This window comes from Sparus aurata, chromosome 1 (assembly GCF_900880675.1).
Source record: "Sparus aurata chromosome 1, fSpaAur1.1, whole genome shotgun sequence".
In the NCBI taxonomy this organism is placed as follows: Eukaryota; Metazoa; Chordata; class Actinopteri; order Spariformes; family Sparidae; genus Sparus; species Sparus aurata.
Window position 1 is genome coordinate 14,342,530 of NC_044187.1, and position 20,033 is coordinate 14,362,562.

The 20,033-nt window shown below is 40.4% G+C and overlaps 1 protein-coding gene across 1 annotated transcript; it reads left to right on the forward strand.

Moving 5' to 3' along the window:
• The first annotated feature begins 385 nt into the window (after positions 1 to 385).
• LOC115589360 (proline-rich receptor-like protein kinase PERK1) lies at positions 386 to 19,649 on the forward strand. The gene is made up of 10 exons (XM_030430237.1): positions 386 to 588; positions 1,115 to 1,336; positions 1,453 to 1,578; positions 2,374 to 2,415; positions 2,527 to 2,606; positions 3,480 to 3,576; positions 3,691 to 3,786; positions 7,592 to 7,855; positions 8,950 to 9,045; positions 18,186 to 19,649. The coding sequence occupies exons 1-9, from the start codon at positions 555 to 557 to the stop codon at positions 9,000 to 9,002; spliced, it is 1,014 nt and encodes a 337-aa protein (XP_030286097.1). The 5' UTR covers positions 386 to 554; the 3' UTR covers positions 9,003 to 9,045; positions 18,186 to 19,649.
• The last annotated feature ends 384 nt before the right edge of the window (positions 19,650 to 20,033 follow it).

Sequence of the window (20,033 nt, forward strand, 5' to 3'; positions counted from 1 at the left end):
AGTACTGCCAGCAATGGAGAAATTCTCCTATTTTGGAACAGTTTCTTAAGAAACTATGACACACAGCTGTTGATTTGTATCTGCACAATGTGTTGCTTGGATGAATTAGAAGACATAAATTGGCAGATTATTACTTTAAAAACTAAGAGGTAATAAAAAACTTTTTCTCTCACAGATGTTAAAGCAATTTACCAAAGTCTTCAGTTCAGGTTGACATTAAAACCTTCTGTCAGAGACAATAACCCACATCTGCTACCTCTCTTCTTGTTCTGCAGTGAGAGGAGAGTCTGAAGCAACCCAACCAGCAGAATGTTTCCTCTTACGTACACCGTTTGAGCAACACTTAACTTTAAAGCATCCTGCTGTGGTCAGAGGCGTTGATCCTCTTTTTTTTTTTTTGGTTCTTTTAGATGCATGCGACACTCTGAGGCATTCAGGAAGAAAGGCGGCGTTTGAAAGCATCATCCTCGACCAGAGAGCTCTGATAATACTTAATTGTGTAGGTAGAGTTTGGTTGCTTTTACCAACAGCTGCTGCCATCAAACAGACGAGAGATGCCATCCATCGGCCTTTTCATCTTTATACTGGGTGAGGCTCTCTCTGTTTTTGTGTGTTATTTACATGCACCTGTTACACTGTAACTGACAAGAGTTCAATTGTGTTGTCAATATGAAAGTGTAATGTTCTGTTTAGGTGAGGAAAGTTATTGTAGGAGGTAAGAATGCAGTAAAAATCTTATATAAATGCTTTATTTCATAACGTGTCATGTGTCTGGGTAAAACACAAGGCAAGCGGGGCCACACCTTAACATACAGTACTTACACCGCTGCTTCCCTTTGAGGTCCCATTACTGCGACTGCTGTGAAGTACTGTGCTGTGTGTAGTTTAAGGCTGGAGTGCATGGTCCGGTTCCAGATCGGCAAAGAAATTACTCTACAGTTTGTTTTATGGTTAAAGTACTTATTGTGTGTACGCAGAGTTACAGAATAATGTAAAAACATAAAACAACCCAATAAAAACTTAAAGAAAGTTAGTTGAATCTGATGATAAGAACAAAAAGTAGCCTCATTCTCATTTTTGGATTGTTCACCCAAGGCTGTGATGTTTCCTGCAGGTTTGGTTGTTACTTCTGTCACAGCAGAAGAGGCGACAACACCCACCACGTCTACCAGAACTTCAGGTGTATCTGACAGCCCAAGCTCTGGTAAGAACATCAGTCCATCTACTGTACCGCCTCCCATCTATAGCGATATCAACAGTACCAGCAGTAACGACACCGTCTCCAATGTGAACGTCACCACCACCAACAGCACCGACACACCCCCAACAACGAAAGGTGAGAGCTATTATCTAAACTCCTCCCACCTAAAAACAGTTCAGTTTATTGTCTCTTCACCATTCTTTGTCTTAACTTTGTCCCTGTCTGTATAATTGTTTGCTTCACTGATTCAGGTAATGAAACTTCTACTGTTGACCTAGTCACCCAGAGTACAACACCCAAAATGGTCACAATTGAACCACCAGGTCCTTCTAAAATCACCACACCTCCTACCACCACGATGAAAGACAAGGACAAAAGTGAGTTGAGACCACAGATGAATAAACAATAATCTACAAGGTTGTGGATCCCGGATTATTTGGGGTTATGCAGATTGCCGGGCACACACAGACGACACATCTGGAATTGGTATAAATGAAAAATGGGCATAAGCCACATTTTTACTTGTTAAATAAAAATGTTAATTGATGGATTCAATATCTGAGTTTAAATCAGATCCAGTGGGGCATATTATAGATAATACTCGAAAGCCCGATCAATCAATAGTTTCATATAGCAATATTTTTTAATGAACTGTGGATCAAAGAATTAAATAGGATGAAAAGTGTCCTACGTAGAAATAGTCTCCTGTGCTCTATGGAGAGATTTAGCATTGTTTAAAGCAATATTATTTAGGAATGGGCATATTGTGTGATTTGGTGCCCCCCATGGTTTCTGGGTGCAACACCACCATCACAAGTTAACATCTCTCACCGCTGGTAAAAGAAAAAAGAAAAGCTCTCATGTACTGATGGATTTCATATGTTTTGGTTAGAATGGGTATTATATATGAACAGGAATACTATGGAAAGAATTCCTACGTGGTATTCTTTGTTGCTGGCGCATTTTTGTAATGTTAGCCTGATGTCACGGCTGTGTTTTTAGCTCCTTTTGCTGACCCCAAGTGGCCACAAGGATCTGTTAATGCAGCTTTTAACCAGTTGAATATGACTATATTATTAACATAAGGTGACATTTAACAACTCGTTTAATCCTAACCCTAAACCTGCTTTATATTAGCTTTTTGACGTCATTGGTTGATGCATTCCTTACAGCCACCACTCCTCAGCCAAAGAAAGCCTCAGGCGACAAAACTGGTGAGTGATATCAAAATATATCAAACCACGATATGTTTTTGAAGTTGTAGCTATACTTTCAGTTTACTTGAATTATTCTAGATACTTCTGTCTTTGTATTACCTCCTTCAGGCATTATTATCCTCGTTGTGATCATCCTCATAGCTTTTGTAGTTGGACTTGTCTGCTTCTTCGCAAGAAAGAGAGGAAGGGTAAGTAGAGTAGCCTTTTGCTTCCTATACCAAACAAGGAATAGGTGATATTTTTCAGGTGATATGAACATTTGCTTTCTTCCCGAGAGCTAGATGAGAAGCTTAATTCAACTCTCATGCCTGTTTTCTAAATGTGAAGCTAACAACCAACAAAGATGGGACACAGCTCGCCTAAAGCTTGCTAATAAACACATCATATAATGTTTGTTTTATACTGCTTCCATGCTTTATGCTAAGCTAAACTTATCAAGCAACCAGTGGCCCTATTCCCAAAATGGCAAATTATTCCTCTCTTGGTTAAGACATTGAAGAAATATTAAGTACCTAAAGTTTTTTTGTGCGATCAGCACTGTTGTAAATACAAATCCCAGGTTCCTGTAACAATAGTCTTGATGTAATGTAGCTGCGAAGTACAAACATAACTTGGAAGCATCATAACACTGTTAAGTCTTGAAGGCTTGTATCGTGAAGTGAAGATGCACATGTGCAGAAATCAAAAAGCGTTTAACACAACTCAGAACAGTAGCATGCCAAGCTAACGCAACCGGAACCAGAGACAACGTTCCGCTAACGCCTGGCCATAACTTGCAACTGGCCAGACTTTTGTGGAAGTGGGCTGACATGGCTTATGAAACTAAACAAGCGAGTCGACAACTTCGCCGAAAAATCATCAGGCAACAGCATCAACACAACATGACAGCCAACGTGATTTAGCTAGCCAGCTTACTAGAACAACAGCAACAAGTCCAGGTCGGCGGAGGCAATAGGCGAAGGCAAGAGTCAGCCTGGGATTCATTTTCTCATCTTAACTCTCTCTGTTTTTTTTAAAAAATGTGTTCTTCTGTGTGTGTTCTGAATTCCTTCTTCCTACAGCGCTACTCTGTTGACTTCACTTCCAGACCTGATGAAGCCAACATCCCTCTCAGCACCATTGATCCCGAGGTGCCTGCTGATGCTGCACCTCAGAACGGTTAGTCCAACGCAATTACTTGCATCATGTAACTACGTTACAGAGAAGATTTGACAGAAAACATAAAAATAAAAAATACCCTTAAATATCCAAAACATATTTTGCCCTTTTCAGGTCTGCAAACCTTTGCGAGCACAGAAACCGCTGCAGAGGAGCCAAAAGAGCCAGAAGAACAAGCAGAAAAACCTGAAGTAAAGGAGGAGCCGAAAGGTAAGAAACAATCCTGTGACTGGTCAGCAGCTCTTATTGTGTCGCTGTATCAGTGAAGCTCAGAGGAACAGGACAGGACAATAGTTTAGGTCGTAGCAAATCAAGATGTGAACTTAAAAAAAAACTTGTTGTGGGTTAATTGTGTACTATTATCCTTCCGCTTTCTTAAGATCAGTTAACTGAAGAAAAGGAAGTACAGTTTGTGACAGCTCGCTACTCGTCAGATTAGTACAGATAGTGGGAGATAGATGCAGGCATAAAGAATACTTAAACCAGAATACAATGCAGATATGCAGAAATAGAACTTTCACCTTGATACAAAAAAACCCCCAATTGATTTGAGGTTTTTACTAGAACTTTCTGAAAGTTGTCACCACAACATGCGACTGTACACGAACTGATTCTAATCACAGTGAGTGTGAATTTTATCAGGAAATGTAAAAAAAAAACTGCAGAATGACTCACACAGTGTTTGAAAAACAGCGTGAATGCATCCAGATCAGTTAAGCTCCTCAACGGAACATTTTGAAATGTCTGTAAGGGGAAAGAGTATACGTCACTGACGCACATCGTTTCCTTCCTTTGAGAGGAGACAGGCTGCAAGTGCGGCCTGCAGTACTCGTGTTCACCACTTGATGGAAATGGAAGCCAAGTTAACAAATTCCACTCTCACTCAGTTTGCCATATGTGTTGCCATTTAACCATCAACATGAGTGTTGTTCTGCATGATTCTGATCCTTTACATGCCATAATCCAGAAAATAAGGATGAAAATTTATAATCCAGGTATTGAGCAACAAAGCCTTAATAATTGTGCATTCAACAGAATCACTTATTCTATGATTTCTCCTTCATAAACTATATTTTTTACGAGCAATAGATCATTCTTTTGTTGTTGTTTTGACATTTTCATTGGATTTCTGAGAATGAGTGAAGTGTTCCTGTCCTGCTTTAAGCTGTCTGCAGGCTGAACGAGAAAGGTAAAAGGGTAGAGTTTATGTCAGGGCCTGCCTCTCTGCCCTGAGCCACACTTTGTCTAAATGGACGTCCGCTGCAATGGCCGCTTTGAAAATCCTTTCAGATGGTTCCCTCCCTCTCATGGGAAGGAAATGCTATTTGTCAGCATCAGATCAGTCGGGCAGCCAGATTTCTGATCAAGCTACCTGGGTATGAAGAAAATCGGATTTGTCTGACGATGACTGCTTGTCCAGCGCATTTAACTCACTCAAGTGTTTCAATTAGTGAAGTAGATGTTGAAGAAACCACACAGACATTTAGCAAATTGTGATTACAACATCTTTGACGAATTTCCCCCCAAAGCCATTCTTCTGCACCGCCTACGTCAAATGTCAAAATGTGTGATAAGACTGAAAAAAAAAAAATAACCACACCTCTGTTTAACACCCCAGCCACAACCTCAACCTCCCCACTGTGTGCAACCACCGGTGACCTCATGGAAACGCTCACACGGTCTCCCACTGACGTCAACGCCCTTTTGATAAAAGATTTATTTGGGTTGATATCGAGTTAGTGTGACCGTAGTGTCGTGAGCAGCACTAATGCCTAATATCATGAGCGTCCATTGTGGAGGCTGCTTGAAATGTTCCTGACTTGTTTCCCTCAGTGACGAGAGGCGTTTTTAAACCACGGAATGAGAGAAGCGTGAAGGGAAGTGCTGCTGCAAAACAAAACACCCTTCATCGAAATGATGACTCAGTGATTTCAAGTAACACTGGTCAACTAGTATAATGTAAATGCAAAGTTTGACTACCAGCTTTCACAAACAACAAACATGGCTGAAGTGTGAGACTACAAAAATGACCAACAACAGGCCAAATATATCAATAGTTAGTCAACTTTTTTTCTTTATTTTTTATCAGAATTAGTCCTACACATCCCAGAGAAGTGATCTGGTCAGAAAAAAAAGTAATCATCCGTATGAATGAAGGAACAGAGGCCAATATAACCAAGATGCCAGGAATTTCCCATTTTGATACAGTTAAAGTAGGGACTGCTAGCTGTATAGCTAACTAGGGTGCATTTAAATTTGTTTGAATGTTGATTTAAAGGACGGTGTGGAACTTCTGTGTCTTCTTGGAAGTCGGTTAGGGGTCGACTAATACAGCATTTTCAGTTTCGAAACAATATTTTGCAGTAAAATTAAACTGTCTGTGTCAAAATTTCAAAAGACCAGTGATTAAGTAAACCTAAACGCAGCAACAAGTACTGTTGGTAAGTTGAATTTTGAGCTACTTTACTTGAATATTTCCATTTTCTGCTACTTTAAAGTAGACAGGCAGGAAGCCTCGGGAGCGTCGGGAGCAGCCGTCACAATTTAAGTCATACACCTACCAACACCTCTAAAACAAATTCATTTGCGTTGTGTATGTCTAAAGGTCGAGGAGTGGCGGGAGTCCAAAGTTTTATTTAGCTGTTCTTCATAGCCACACTTGCAAGCCAAGCTAGCTGTAGTGTGTGTAGACTATACGCACACAGCAGTGCTTCGAACTAAAATGATAACGATAACATCCTGGTGTAATTGTTCACCATCTTGGTTTAGCTTCTTAGCATGCTAACATCTACTAATTAGCAATAAGCACAACTAGCCTACAGAATGTTATTAGTGTATTAACTGGTCATATTGGCCCATTAGAATTATTTATCAGATGATAGCGTTAGGGTAAAAGTCAGGGGTTCCCCGTGGATATCTGTACCAAATTTCAAGACAGTCCATCCGATCTTGGTTGAGATATATACTTAAAGCTGCACCTCAGAACAGTGCTAGTCACCCAGCTGTTGTCTCCCAAGTGTTAATTAGTGAGCTTTAGAGGTGCTGGCAGGCAGATTCTTTTTCCAGCTTTGGAGACAGCCAAGCTAGCAGTTTCACCCTGCTTCCAGCCCGTAGGCTAAGGTAACTGCCATCTGGCTCTGTCTCAGTATTAATACATACACACAAGAGTGGTATCAGTACGATCTAACCCTTCAAAGGAGAGCATATAAGGAAATTTCCCCAATTTTTTTTTCCGAGGACCAACTTCAGACAACATTCCCAGTCTCAGTATGCTGAAGGAGAACGCTAAGCTTACAGTCAGGGTCAAGAGTCCACCTGTGATAAAGAGTCTAGTCATCCAGCATAAACCAGACAGACATGATGGTTCTCTGAAGACTGGAATGATGCCCGAGGAGCCATCTCACTCATGGCAGAATTATGTCTAGAACAACGGTCACCTTCCTCTCCCCTTTATCTCCGCTTTCCCTCCACCTAACCCTGGGTCAGATAATGACGGGGCCGCCCTACTTTCCCACAGCCTCCAACAGCTGCATGGCTGAGGCTCATTAGGGAGCTGGTCAGTAATCAGCCGGCTCATTACCAACATGGTGGCCCCTCTCAAATGCCTTTGCCCGAGAGAAATCCCCCCCCCCCCGACTGTCAGAGAGGGCAAAACCACTTCAGGCTATATGGGTGGAAAATACTGTTATTATGTGGGTGTTGAATACAGAGCGCAGCCGACTAAATATGAAATATGCAATGTCATAGAAGGTTTAATGATGGAGAAATGTCTCAAGAAAGATTACACAATGAATTTATTGCAACAGTTCAACTTCCTATCAAAATTAAATGACATGAATTATGTTTTTTTCCAGTATGCAGATCCATCCCTGGGCTGCGAATTACATTTAAATTCATTGTTGTCTATCAGCTGTTTGGTCTATAAAATGTCTTGTTTTTCCTTAAAAGCAAAAGATATGTTCTGGAAAACCTCTGAATAAAGCATTGCGGTTTGCTTTTTTGTTGACCTTCACAGCTGAGGCTGATAAATCTGCTGTTGATCCCAGCGCTGAGTCTGCAGCTCTGCCGCCGCCGCCGCCCCCCGACAGCTCTGACGACAAACCCAAAGAGGACGTCGCCGAGGAGAGTCTTCCTCCTCCTCCTGCCCCTGCACCTGTGGATTCGACTGTGGAGGAGAAAACTGATGATGAAGGCGCCGTCTCCAACAAGACCTCAGTGGAATCGCTGAAGGAGACGAATGAGAACAACAGCAACAACTCTGACTTCAGTCAGCAGGGAGGTTGGTGTTTAAAGTTCATCCCCTTCAGAGTCACGCAGAGTTTACAGCAGGCATTCATTTACTGATTGTGTGTCTTGTGTGTTTGAAAGAAGACAGCAATATTCTGTATAGTTTACAAAAATTTACTGTAGACTCACATGATGTCGCACACGTGACAGCTCCTTTGCCGCGCTCGTATCTCAGTTTCAAACTTCCTGCGAGGTGTCATTTCAACACATTTCCCGCTGACAAAAAAGAGAACTTACAGCTATGCGTCATTCACTCTGTTTTTTTTCCAGGTAAATTGTTTAATCCTTCTACAGTGGCCTCAGAAACGTGCGTTTTTCTGTGACACGTCCATATTGGAATGATTAGTCGCTGTATCCCCAACATACTGGCTCTAAAATGGTTCCCTCCTGTTGGTGATATACTGTTAGAAATGGCAGTCAAAACCCAGGGATCTTAATCTGATCTCTGCAGAAATGCACTCAGGCACAGCGGTCAGCTTGAAAACAAAAAAACAGAACTTCTGCATTAAAGGGTAAATCCACATATCAGAAATCTTTTGTGGCTCCGGGGGGAAGCTGCATGTAATCTGATAAATTGCCTCCAGTGATGTTACTCAGTGCCTAGGTTGCATTATGGGTAATGTAGGTGCCAGGTTTTAAAAATAACCCCTAAAACATAAACTCAAATTTATGGACAGATTGAAAACAACCTGATTAAATTGGTACAGTGGAATCAGAGATATCACCTTTTTTTTATTCCAAGCATCCTTCTTCCCTTTTCAAAACATGTCACCTTCATTACCCACAATGCAACGCAGCCACTGAGCGCATCACTGGAGGTAATTAAACAAATTGAGCGAAGCTTCTTCTTAAGCAAAACAAAGCTTTTTACTACTTTTTTCACATGTGCAGTAAGACTCCCCAACGCAGGTTACAGGTCTTGTTACCCTTCAGTAGTTCATTAGCATTTTTATATCATGAGGTTTAAAGTACTCCTGTTGGACAAGTATAGATGTAACCGTGTGCGTTAACATTAAAGCCTAAACAAACGGTCTTGATAGATTGATTCACCAAATGTGAACGCCTTGTTCTTTGTCCTTTAAACAGATACCAAGTCGGACAACCTCTTCTGGGATGTTCCTCTCAACAGTCCGCTGTGAGACCTGCTGCCTCTCTGCCCCCGTGCTGTTCTTCAGGTACTCGGTGAGAAAGCGCTGGACTCTGCCGCAGCTGCTTCACTGCTCAGCCAGCTCAGGTGTTAGTAAAGGGAAAAACCCCGACCCTGACCCTCAGGTCAACAGTCCCTGTACGACCACTGGGAGTGCTGTGTTACAGCTTCCCGTCCTGAATTCAGATATTAAAAATAGCTGAGTCATAACCGTTAAATCTAAAATTATAAGACGCGCTTGTCCCCGATATTGTAAATCACACTGACAGCCTGACATCCAGTCGTTTATAAATACACACATCTAAAAACTGAGCCTCCCTGCTGGTTGAAAAAGTCAGTATCACAACATGCAGTATATCACTCTTTAAAACGGTTTGCTTTTACTTTACATTGCTCGTCCGATTAATTCTCTTTAAAGGATTTCCGTGCATTAAGTTACTATAGGTCTAAATCCACGCTCATTTACTTTGTTACTCCTTTACTTTGTCTACAAAAAAACACCTCTTTTCTACCAAAAAAAAAAAAAAAAACGAATCTAAGGCTTTCACTCCTTTTTCCCCTCTGGTTCCTCCTGCTCGCTCTTCCACTGATGGATGAGATTCTTCCTACACGAGTGCTAACACGGGCCCTCTCAGTCTAATCATCATGTGCTGCAGGATGTAAGGCCCACGCCTGCACCTGCACTCCCTCTCTCTGGCTATCTGCACAGAAAACACTCAGGGCCGAGGCCTGGGGCCCGAGGAATTCACGCTGCTCTTAACAGCTGATGATAAGCTCACATCTGAGAAGCAAATCGCTCAGATGCCGCGTGTGAGCGGTCATGGATCATCTACGTTCTCTCAAAAACACCAGCTTCAGAAATCCCAAGCATCCCCTCTTCAGCAGAGGCTCTCAGTCGTAGGTCTTTATCTCTAAATACCTGTTTACACAGTGAGTGGGGCGCTTTTACGATAACTAAAGATGAAGGCAATAACTATGAAATCTAATGAGGCATGTATATGTATTTTTTTTTTGTCATAGTAGTGAATGCACAGGCATTAGTAACAGCATTATATATGTTCCATTAAGCTTTCTTAATAAGTCATGACGGTCTGTGCATTCATGTGTAGGAATAATCAGAAACATGTCAAATAAAAGGATGATGGTAAGAAATAATATTAATAATAATACTACCAAGCCCTGAAACTGAAGCAGCCAAATGTAATTCGGTGTTTTAATTATCATTATTATTTTTTTTATCATATTTGTACTTTTACTGTTGTGCTCATGTCAAAATGTGGTATATGATTCATATGATATCATATAATTTGTGTGCTATATGTTAGTAATAATATTGGGTATCTTAAATCGTGAGTTCAAACATGCTTTGCTGTCAGGAAACTAAAGTTCTCAAATCAGGATTATTCTCTCAGGATTTAAAGTAATTTAACACTTATTGTTTCCTTTGTTAACTTTCAGTCAAAATCCACAGTCTTTACCTACCCCTTACCAAACTGATTGGCTAGTCTTGACCTCAACAAACATTGAATCCAGTGAACTCACCGCTGCCCTCGACACCCATCTTATGGCTATTATGTCGTACAAAAATGCAGCACTTGCCTGAACATAATCCAGGCAGCAACTTTGGTTTTGCAACACAACATTTTTGGGAAACAATACGTCAATATAATTTATAGGTTAACGGCTTGCCTCAAGATACTTTTGTTATTTATGTCTTACGGAGGAATTCTTCATAAAGTTGGAAGAAAACTAAAACATTCGATCTTCTAAAGTTTTCAAATGTATCTATCATTAGCGCATGGTCATGTTATGGTCATGTTATCCCCTCTTTATGATTTTTACGTCTTCAGGTATCAAAAGTGCACTTCTAACTCAATTTGAGTCCTGGAGGGGCTCATATGCCTTACATCTTTTGAAAAAAACGTTTTAAGTTTGCTGAGAGCTGAATGTTTGAGTGTGTAGGAAACCCCTTTCTTCATTTGAAAAGATCGATCCAACATAACTTTACCATACATTTATATCGACTGTATAAAGTGGAATTAATTCAAATATGATCCAAGGTCAAGGAATCAATAACGTGTTGGCCTTAGTCTCAGTGATACGTGGTTTCTAATCATTCCTGTAACATAAGAGCTGCTTAAAACCTGCTGATAAGCTGTTGAACGTGCCATTGATAGGGTTTCAGTTCCTTGTTCATTTTAAAGCTGTTGTTTAAGAGCAATTTTAGAATGAGTTATCTTTGTCTGTAGTCTGGAGGTGATAATGAAGCTCACTTCACGGACAACTGAATCATGTCTCGAGTCAACTGTGAGAAACTGCGAGAAATTTAACAGCTCGCAATTTGGAAATAAAAGAGAAGAGAAAAAGGAAAAAGTGAACTCTTCACTCATCCCCACCTGGTCTGGGGAAGTGATGAGCAAGCTGGAAAACTGAAGTTGAAAGGCTGCTCACCATTCTGCAGTTGTGGATAATGGATATGAGCTGACAGGCCATAAACCTAAACCAGCATAATTAGACCTGAGACTCCACTGTGTTATTTTCCAGTCAGAGCTCAGCTTTCATGTTTTGATGGCTAATGTCGGAGGAAACTGTCCATACCGCCTGGGATGAATATTTCACAGCGAAGAGGAGGCAAGTGAAGGAGAGTGACGGCCTGAGATTTAATTGCGGGAGACAAACAAGGCTGGTAGTTAGGTCAAAGCCGCTTGTTTCTATTTGCAGAGGCTCTTTTCGGAAAGGGGCAGAGACAGGTCAGGAGACAAGGTTTGCTTTTCTTTTGTTCTTTGTGTGTGGCTTTAGGCTCAAAAATGTTTCCTTATACTGTATGTTCTTTCATTGTCGTGATAAAGACTTCGCAATTTACAATATGAGTTGACTCATTTTGACATTCAAGCTATTTGTCTCCTTCTCCTGCTTCCCAGTGGGAGCAGAAGTCATAATTTCCTCGGGTGATACTTCAGGCGTAAACACAGATTTACGGCTGGCGGGATGACAACGTGACATGTGTTGAATGCAGGATCTTTATCTCAGTAATAACAGTGACGGGAAGCTTCCTGCTGGCCGGGTTTGATGTGGTTCAGATCGGCAGGTTCGGCCATTACACCTGGGCAGCTTTACAGGAGGGAGGGACTGTCGGAAAACGCTGGGCTGACACTCCCATCACACTGCGAGGAGAGAACAGCTGGTGGAGGCCGGTTCTGCCTCTTCCTCTCATGACTTCCTACCGCAAGATTTTGGGTCAGGAAACTTAAAAATTGCAGTTGCAAACTGGTGAAGATAGCTTTCAGACTTGCATGATTAAAGGGGTGTGTCTGAGGGATCCGCTGCACATGCGGCTGAAGAATGTGTCATCACTTTTTTGCTGTGACAATTTCAGGGATTTTCATGTTCTAACAGAAACTTAAGGATTTTAATTGCTTAGTGTTAATATATATATATATATATATATATATATATATATATATATATATATATATATTTATTTTTTTTTTTTATTTTATTTTATTTTTTTTTTACTTACCTTCAAAGTAAAGTACAGCCAAGTGTGCAAGACATCTGAATTCCATGGCTGAATCGCAATTACACAACAATAGAACTTGGTGCCGTTCAGCATTAAGAGATATGGATTTGTCCCGGGACAAAGGGCTATACAAGCGTAAATACAGGCTTATGACAACCTGTATTCTTTAAAAAAAGTGAATAAGACCTGAGATGTAATATCCAAAAGGAATGTTGAGTAATTGGATAATCACCAGTTTCGCATAGCAAGACATAAAAGAGCCGCCACGCTCGTTCTCATCGGTGTTTTGGGATATACAGTGACGCACAGACACACCCTCGTCCTGGTTAAACACACACCAGCAGGCATAAAAGATGCATTCGGTTTGGTTCTTCCATCAGTGTCAACCTACAGCGCTTTGTAAGTTGATCCACAGTGCTGGAACATGCCTAAACATTGGAGCAAGGTTATGTCGAGCCCATATCCAGGTCACTTAAAGGCTTAATTGATTCTGTTAATTTCCATTGTCCACTTTTTTCCATTGCGCTATCTCTGGAGGGTCCTTTAACTCAACCAAAACTGCCATATCCCATGGTAACAGCGTGCTTATCCGCATTCTGAGAGCCATTTGTATGGTGTGTCATTTATTCATTTTATTTGTATTTTAAAGACTTGGAGTCAGCGTCCTGTCGCCTGCACCAACAAAGGCACGAGTGAGCATCATCCTGGACAAGCTAGGTGGCTAACATATCAACTCAGATAGTGTTTAAATGAAAGTTGCAGTTTTACTGTGAGGACGTGTACTGGTCCACTTCTAGGCCTTCTGTGGTAGCTTTAAGGGAAATAAGGTGGTAGTAGACAGAGCTGTTGGTAGAGCTGTGGCACAGGTCAAGTTGAACAGTTCAGGTTCACTTGTTAAAGATCCAAAGTTTACGTAAAAAATGTTTACCAGTCATTCCAGGCATACAAGTGACCGCTATTGATCCATATAAATCTGCCAGTGTTGTCTGGCCTTTGACTTGTGAGGATGCCATTCCCCCCTAACGCCCTGTCAACATATTAGAAACTGTTCATCCAACAAAACGGCGCAGGAAGAGGATCTGATTGTTTCTTCCAAACTATTCTGACTAGCTTGTTATGAAACTGAGCCCCTCATGAGGTCATGGTGTGCTTTTGTAAAATTCACTCAGACAGTGAAGAAAGAGGTCAGCGTGACGGTCTTTAAACTTTAAGCATGATGTCATTACGTATGCACACCAGGTTGATACCTTCGTTTTTGTCTGTCAGCTTCCTGTGCCGTGGCTCTTTATCACAACCGAAGGGTGTGTCCTGGTCCTGCTTCGGTTCCTTGAACTGCGAGGCTACCAGGTTGAAGTCCTCACCAAAGGTCACAGGTCAGACCATCCTAATTAAAGGGTACGCAGTGGCTGCAGGAGAATAATGTGGCCCCAATGTCAGAGTCAACTGGCTCACATTCTTCGCCTGTCACTGAGCAAGTCTCTGCAGAACTGGCTTTGCGGCGGCTGCTGTGATGTGTTGCCCGAATCCGGATACATTTCAACAAAGACCGCTGCACATGATGGAACCTGAAAAAAAATGGAAAACAATATTTGCACGAAACATATGAGCTTGTTCACCATTGACCCAATTTGTATTATTTTATATGCGAGGATGATATATATCATTCTGGATCAAGCTAATTTAATTCTGAGTGTTTGGAGGCAAAGTAAAAGTGAGTTGTTCCCGACATTGTCGCTCTTACTTTCACCCGATGCTCAACGTTACATCTTTATATTTTAGGACATGTCAGAGTACGTCAGGCCTTGACCTTCCCTATTTACACCGTACACATTTTACAACGAGAGTGTCACATTTTCTAGATTCCTCCTTTGTACTTCACTTCACACTTTGGCAGGTGGCCCGCAAAACATTTATAGTGCTTAATTTAGTGGCGTGTGTTTCACTTCTCTGCACCGTGCTACCAACAAAAGAAATGGAGGGTGGTGGGAGGGCTGCAGAGCGAAAACAGTTTGTAGAGAATACAGAAATAGTGTTGGCGCTCCAGTCACACGATGTGGAGTCACAGCCACATTTTTTGATCTGTTGACTGTATTTCCTCTACTCTTACCCAGTGCCTAATGTATTTTGTAACTCAGCTGGACAGGAATCAGCTGTCTAATTTATGTGGAAATGACAAGTTAGACTCGTTTAGAAATTTGTCATAATCACCTGTGTTCAAGCCTTTTTAAGCTGCTGATTGCCTGGAGACGAGATTAGACGAATGTTAACATGATGTCTCTTGTTTTGACATCACCCAAAAATGTGTGTCTACAGGTCTCCATAGAAAATCGGTTACTTTTCAGTTCATTTGTGAAATAATCAGGTTGTAAGCTTAGATGTGCATTAAAAATCTCTGAGTAAGCTAATAACTTTTTTGACATCACTGAAACAACTATGAAAGTTAACAGCAGGCCAGACGATGGGTTTGGGGCTGAATGCTAGCATGGTCACAGGGACAATGTTCACATGCTGAGGGGAGAGGGTAAGGCATACTGGCCCACCTTGAAACATCAAAGATAGGGATGATTTCAAACCCATTCTTCAAGGGGTCCTATCCCCAAAAGATTTGGGAAATTTAAGGACTGTGTCTCCTGCATTCTGGTGGCATTTAAAGAATGAAAATAACAACATTATAAGTGAAATTCAACAGCAATTATGTCAAATAATTTCCATTGTGCTTTAAATTCTCAGAAAACAGATTAGTTCACCCTAGAGTGTAAACCCGCATAAACCTGAAAGTGTAAAGCATAAAGCTGCCCAGTAGTTATCACTTTTTATTCATTATTTCATGATTTGCCCTTGCACTGCTGTTTGTTTGTTACCCTAAACTGAACGTAAGAAGCAGGAATTCTGAAATGCGTTTAAATATTCTTTCTGCGCTCCATTTCTTTGTCCATCTCTCACACACTGTACAGTCCAAGAAAAAGATTATGATAACCAAAAAGGGAAAAACTGTGAAAAGTTGTCAAACATTGGGAATACGGGAGAATTGTGACCCCAGGAAGAGACCAGGAGAGAAAAACGGGAGTGTCCTGTGAAAATTGGCGCCAGAGAGATATTTTTTCTTTAGGATTTACCCTCAAAGAACCTTCAATATCTGTTCCCAACAAATGCTATCCATCCCATAACTGTCAAGACACTTACGTATAAACCAAAGGGGTTTGCAAAGCATGAAGATGCAACCAATTTCATTTCCACGTGCCCAGGTCTCACGGCAGCTGACTCTCTCAGTGACCTGCGACTCCCCCAGAATTCAAACCCCATGAGGTCTACAGTTGTAAGGACAGTTTCCTCTCCTGTTGTCCTGGTTTAGAAACATTCCTGGCCTGGCTCTGCGCAGTTGGCAGGACCGCTGTGATCAGGAGGCCCGCTGACAGACGGATGTTCATTCACCTGCCGGTATCGCCTCCGGCATCGGCTGCACATTCCTCAGGCAGTGTGAAGCTGTCAGAGTCTCACCGTGGCTGTATTACATCTCAGTCTCTCATCATTCACACGCAGTTTAAAGTGAGCTCAGGTGGGATCTCAGATGATGCTCGGCGAAAGTTCCTAAAAATGTTAAACCTGTAGTTTCCTTTCATGTGACGTGAGCTGACACGCGGACGTGTTTGATGTTGAAAAAAATCATGTGGAAAGAAGGGAAAGATTGTGAAAGATTTTGCATGTTAAACCTGATGAGAATATATTCCACATTCTGCTACACCACCAGGCATGCTACCATAAGAACAAGGTAGCAAGTGGCACTGAACACAGATATTTTTATATGAAGATCACAACTTTCCATGATTCAACCAGATTGATGACTGAAAGGGGACGAGAGCGACAGAGATACCTCTTTCAATGTTTAAATGAGAAAATAAGAAATCTACAGTCATTAGTTAAAGCAACAGTATGTAGAAATTGGCATTTTGTGCAATTTGAGTACATCGATGTCGAGTACACAATAACGCTATAACAAGCTCATATTAGAAATTGTGTGTCTGAGGCAAAACTATTCTTAAAACTTCTAAACTGAGATAGAAAATTAGTCCAAGATTTGAAGATCAGATCAACAGATTATGGAAAAATAACACTTTTAACCTGTTCAGTCTAATTGCTTTGAAGACTGCACACGCCACACACCAGTGTGGTTCCATTACGATCCAGGATCTCTTACTCTCTGCTGGACTTGGAAAACAAATAACAAATTTGTATTTGTATTACGCTAAATGGTTACAAAGGTAGTAAAGTTTTAATTATTTAAGTATTCATCTTTTGGGGCCAGAACTAGCCCGGATACTAAATAATACATTTTGTGTCTGAATTCTGCTGTTTTAAATCAATGTTAAAGGAAAATATAAATATAACAGGTGATTCCAAAAGTTTAAAAAGTTGTGTATTTTATTCGGAATTTGTTTGAAATATTTGTCATAATTACAGCTGAGCCATAAATTTCCATCTGGCATGAAAACAACATCCTACTGCATTGTAGTTCAGGAAACTTCACCTTGAAGTTATCAATCCGTCAGTTCTGATGTGTTTTATCGCTCCAGTTGTTCCGACTTCTGTTTTTCGTTCACGCCCCTTGTTGAATAGGTGCAATAAAGACATTCGTCACTCCGCAAAAAAGAGTCCGGTGACACATGATGCAACGCTAAGCTGTGTCCGACTACGTCGACAGGGATTTTACAGGTGGAGCTTTAAGCAAAATCAAGATTTTCCTTTTTTGTAAACCAAAACTTCTTGTTTGGTTCGGATGCCGAGTTAAGTAGAAGACGGAACAAAAGAACTTACTTAACCTCTAAAACCGTTTTCACAGAGTGTCATTGTTTCACCTGAAAGGCATTTGTGGGTTTTGCAGTCGTGGGTGACTGCAGAGGCTGAACATCCTCGCTTGGGATTCAGTTGAGCATTTTCTTCCACACTGCTAAATCCTCCGTGGAATGCCCAATCTTTCAGCAGCCAGGTTTCACTATCGGGGCTAACCAGGCCTCCACAGATCCCTATCTATCCCCGTGGCTCAACTCAGAATAGCTGTATAGACTGAGATCAATGTGAAGTCTTACCTGCAACCTGAGCCTCAGCGGTCACGTTACTGGTCTAAAACCAAACTTCTTTTTATTGGATGAAGTTCAGATGAACTCAGGTCAAATTTAAGATTGTGGGGGTTAGCGAGAACAAAATACCACCTTGAATTAAACGATTGGATTTGTGCAACCGACCAGTTGAAACAGTCAGAAGCTGTGTTGAAGTGAAGGCTGTAAAGAGTAAAACGAGCAATAACGGAAATAGTTATTTGTTGTTTATTGAGACAAATATTTACTTAAGTCTGAGGTGATGAATCACCGTCCTGTTGTCACATCGGCCTCAGGGGCGACACTGTTTTTTTGCAGCCCCTTAATGGTTAAGCGTAAATCACATCAATAGAATCTGAGCGGGATTATGTCAGTTATCCTTTCCCTCAAACAGATGTTTCTCCGTGGAGGTCAAAGGTTGTGGCAGAGGCCACATAAACTTGGCCAAAAGCAGACGTTGCCAATGAAAAAGCAGGTGATTGCAGGACATGTGACTGTGGGACAGGATACATCGTTTTCATCGTCCTCTGTCCTTTTTTGTCTCTCTCTCGCTCTCTTTCAGGTTGAAGAGTGACCGCAGTGGTAAAAGGACACGTCTGTTCATCGCGTGTCGCCTCCCCACATCGGAAAACTAAATTTGTTGTAGCACTGCAGGTTTTTTTGCAGTTTCAAAGCTTCTTAGGTATTTTACTGGTGACTGAATCCATATGCTTAACAAACAGTCACAATGTAGTATTAGTATGTTTAGTTCAACTGTAACACTTCCTTCTAAGCATTTTTAAGCAGTATATAAACCCATGATAAATGGTTTCTGACAAGCTGTCATGTAGTTGTAAGCCGAAATCAGTGTTGATACACTGTATACATGAAAAAGAGTTGAATATTATAAAATACGTCCTCATAGTTAAAGTTGGAATTGATAACAACTTCTATAAAACTGCTTATAGCTGCTTACAACTACATTGCAGTTTGTTGCAAACCGTTTAACCAATGTGCTATTCTGTTTATAAATGAACAAATAGGGAGACGTAAAGTAAAGTGTGACAGATGTAGTTGAATAATGTCTTATTAATGGTTACTGAAGAATGTAAATATATAAATGCTGTTATAATGTTGTGTAAGTCAAGGGTTCATTTGCAAAAACAAGTATTTCCGTTTTCATTTCTTTTCCTAAATAATATTTTAGTTTTCATTTTTGTATTTTGTGGACTGTTTTGGAAAAACAAGCATCGACTTTGTATATTCACTGCCAACTCTCCTGCCAAGAGAACCTTGAATACGGGCTCCATACCTTTTTACCTAAAACTTCACTTTACATTGTATACACTCAAAAAGCTACTTCCCAAAAAACAATGAATTTATGTATTTAAATCGCATACAAAAATCAGATCTGCTTAAATAAAGTTAATGCAGTATTATACATAAAAGCAATGCATTACATATGAATTTATGTAAAGTATCATACAAATTGCACCAACTTCATAATTTAAGTTGTTTAATTTATTCACATCAACTCAACATGATGATTTACATTGAACTAAGGCAATAGAATAAGATTGAAATCTGATTGAAACACATGAAGTCGATGTTTTAGGAGACTTTCATTTCTTTTGTTTGTTTCTTTTTAAACTTTTGGTCACCTAACAGTATTTTTGGTATTTAATTGTAAAATATGATAAAAGTATAAAATAATATATAAATTAACAACATGATATAGGGTTGTAAGATTTGAATCAGTGTTGAAGGGAGTATTATTATTGTAAATGCTGCATTTTGCTTTTTAATGCTATTTAAATTCAGAAGATGTTTTAAGTTTCCGTTATGCTAGAAAATTGCAATGATGTGAATGCAATTTGATTGTATTCATTAAAAAGTATTGTAGGAATGTTTTTGATATTGATTGTGGCTAGTACATGTAGGTGGGGCCACGTTGTGTTTGTTTGTTGTTTGGAGCCCTGATGAAGACCTGAAAGGTTTTTTTTTTGATAACTGCTCTTTTAATGTTTCAAAATAAAGACTTTTTTGAAATTCCCTTAGTTGTTTGGGCAGGTTTTTTTCTTTCTTCTTGTTCTGAGTGCCTGGATTGCCTCTGGTTTTTGATCATTTACCACTAGGAGGCTGAGAAATTCACAAAAGTTAAGCAACCACATAAATGACAAGAGCTCTGGAGTGAATCGATCAAATATTTCGTAGGGTAGGCTACTTTTTTCTTAGAAAGCCATTAAAACAATAATGTTAACATCCTATAACATTGCAAAAGATTCAATAAAATATACAAAACTTTATCCACAAAGTTCTAAAACATAAACAGTGTACACATGGCACCCACTGAAATAAGTGCCCCATCGACTTGAGAAGAAGAAATGATTATTGGATCAATTAGCATTTGTCAAGTCTGGCACACTGTATC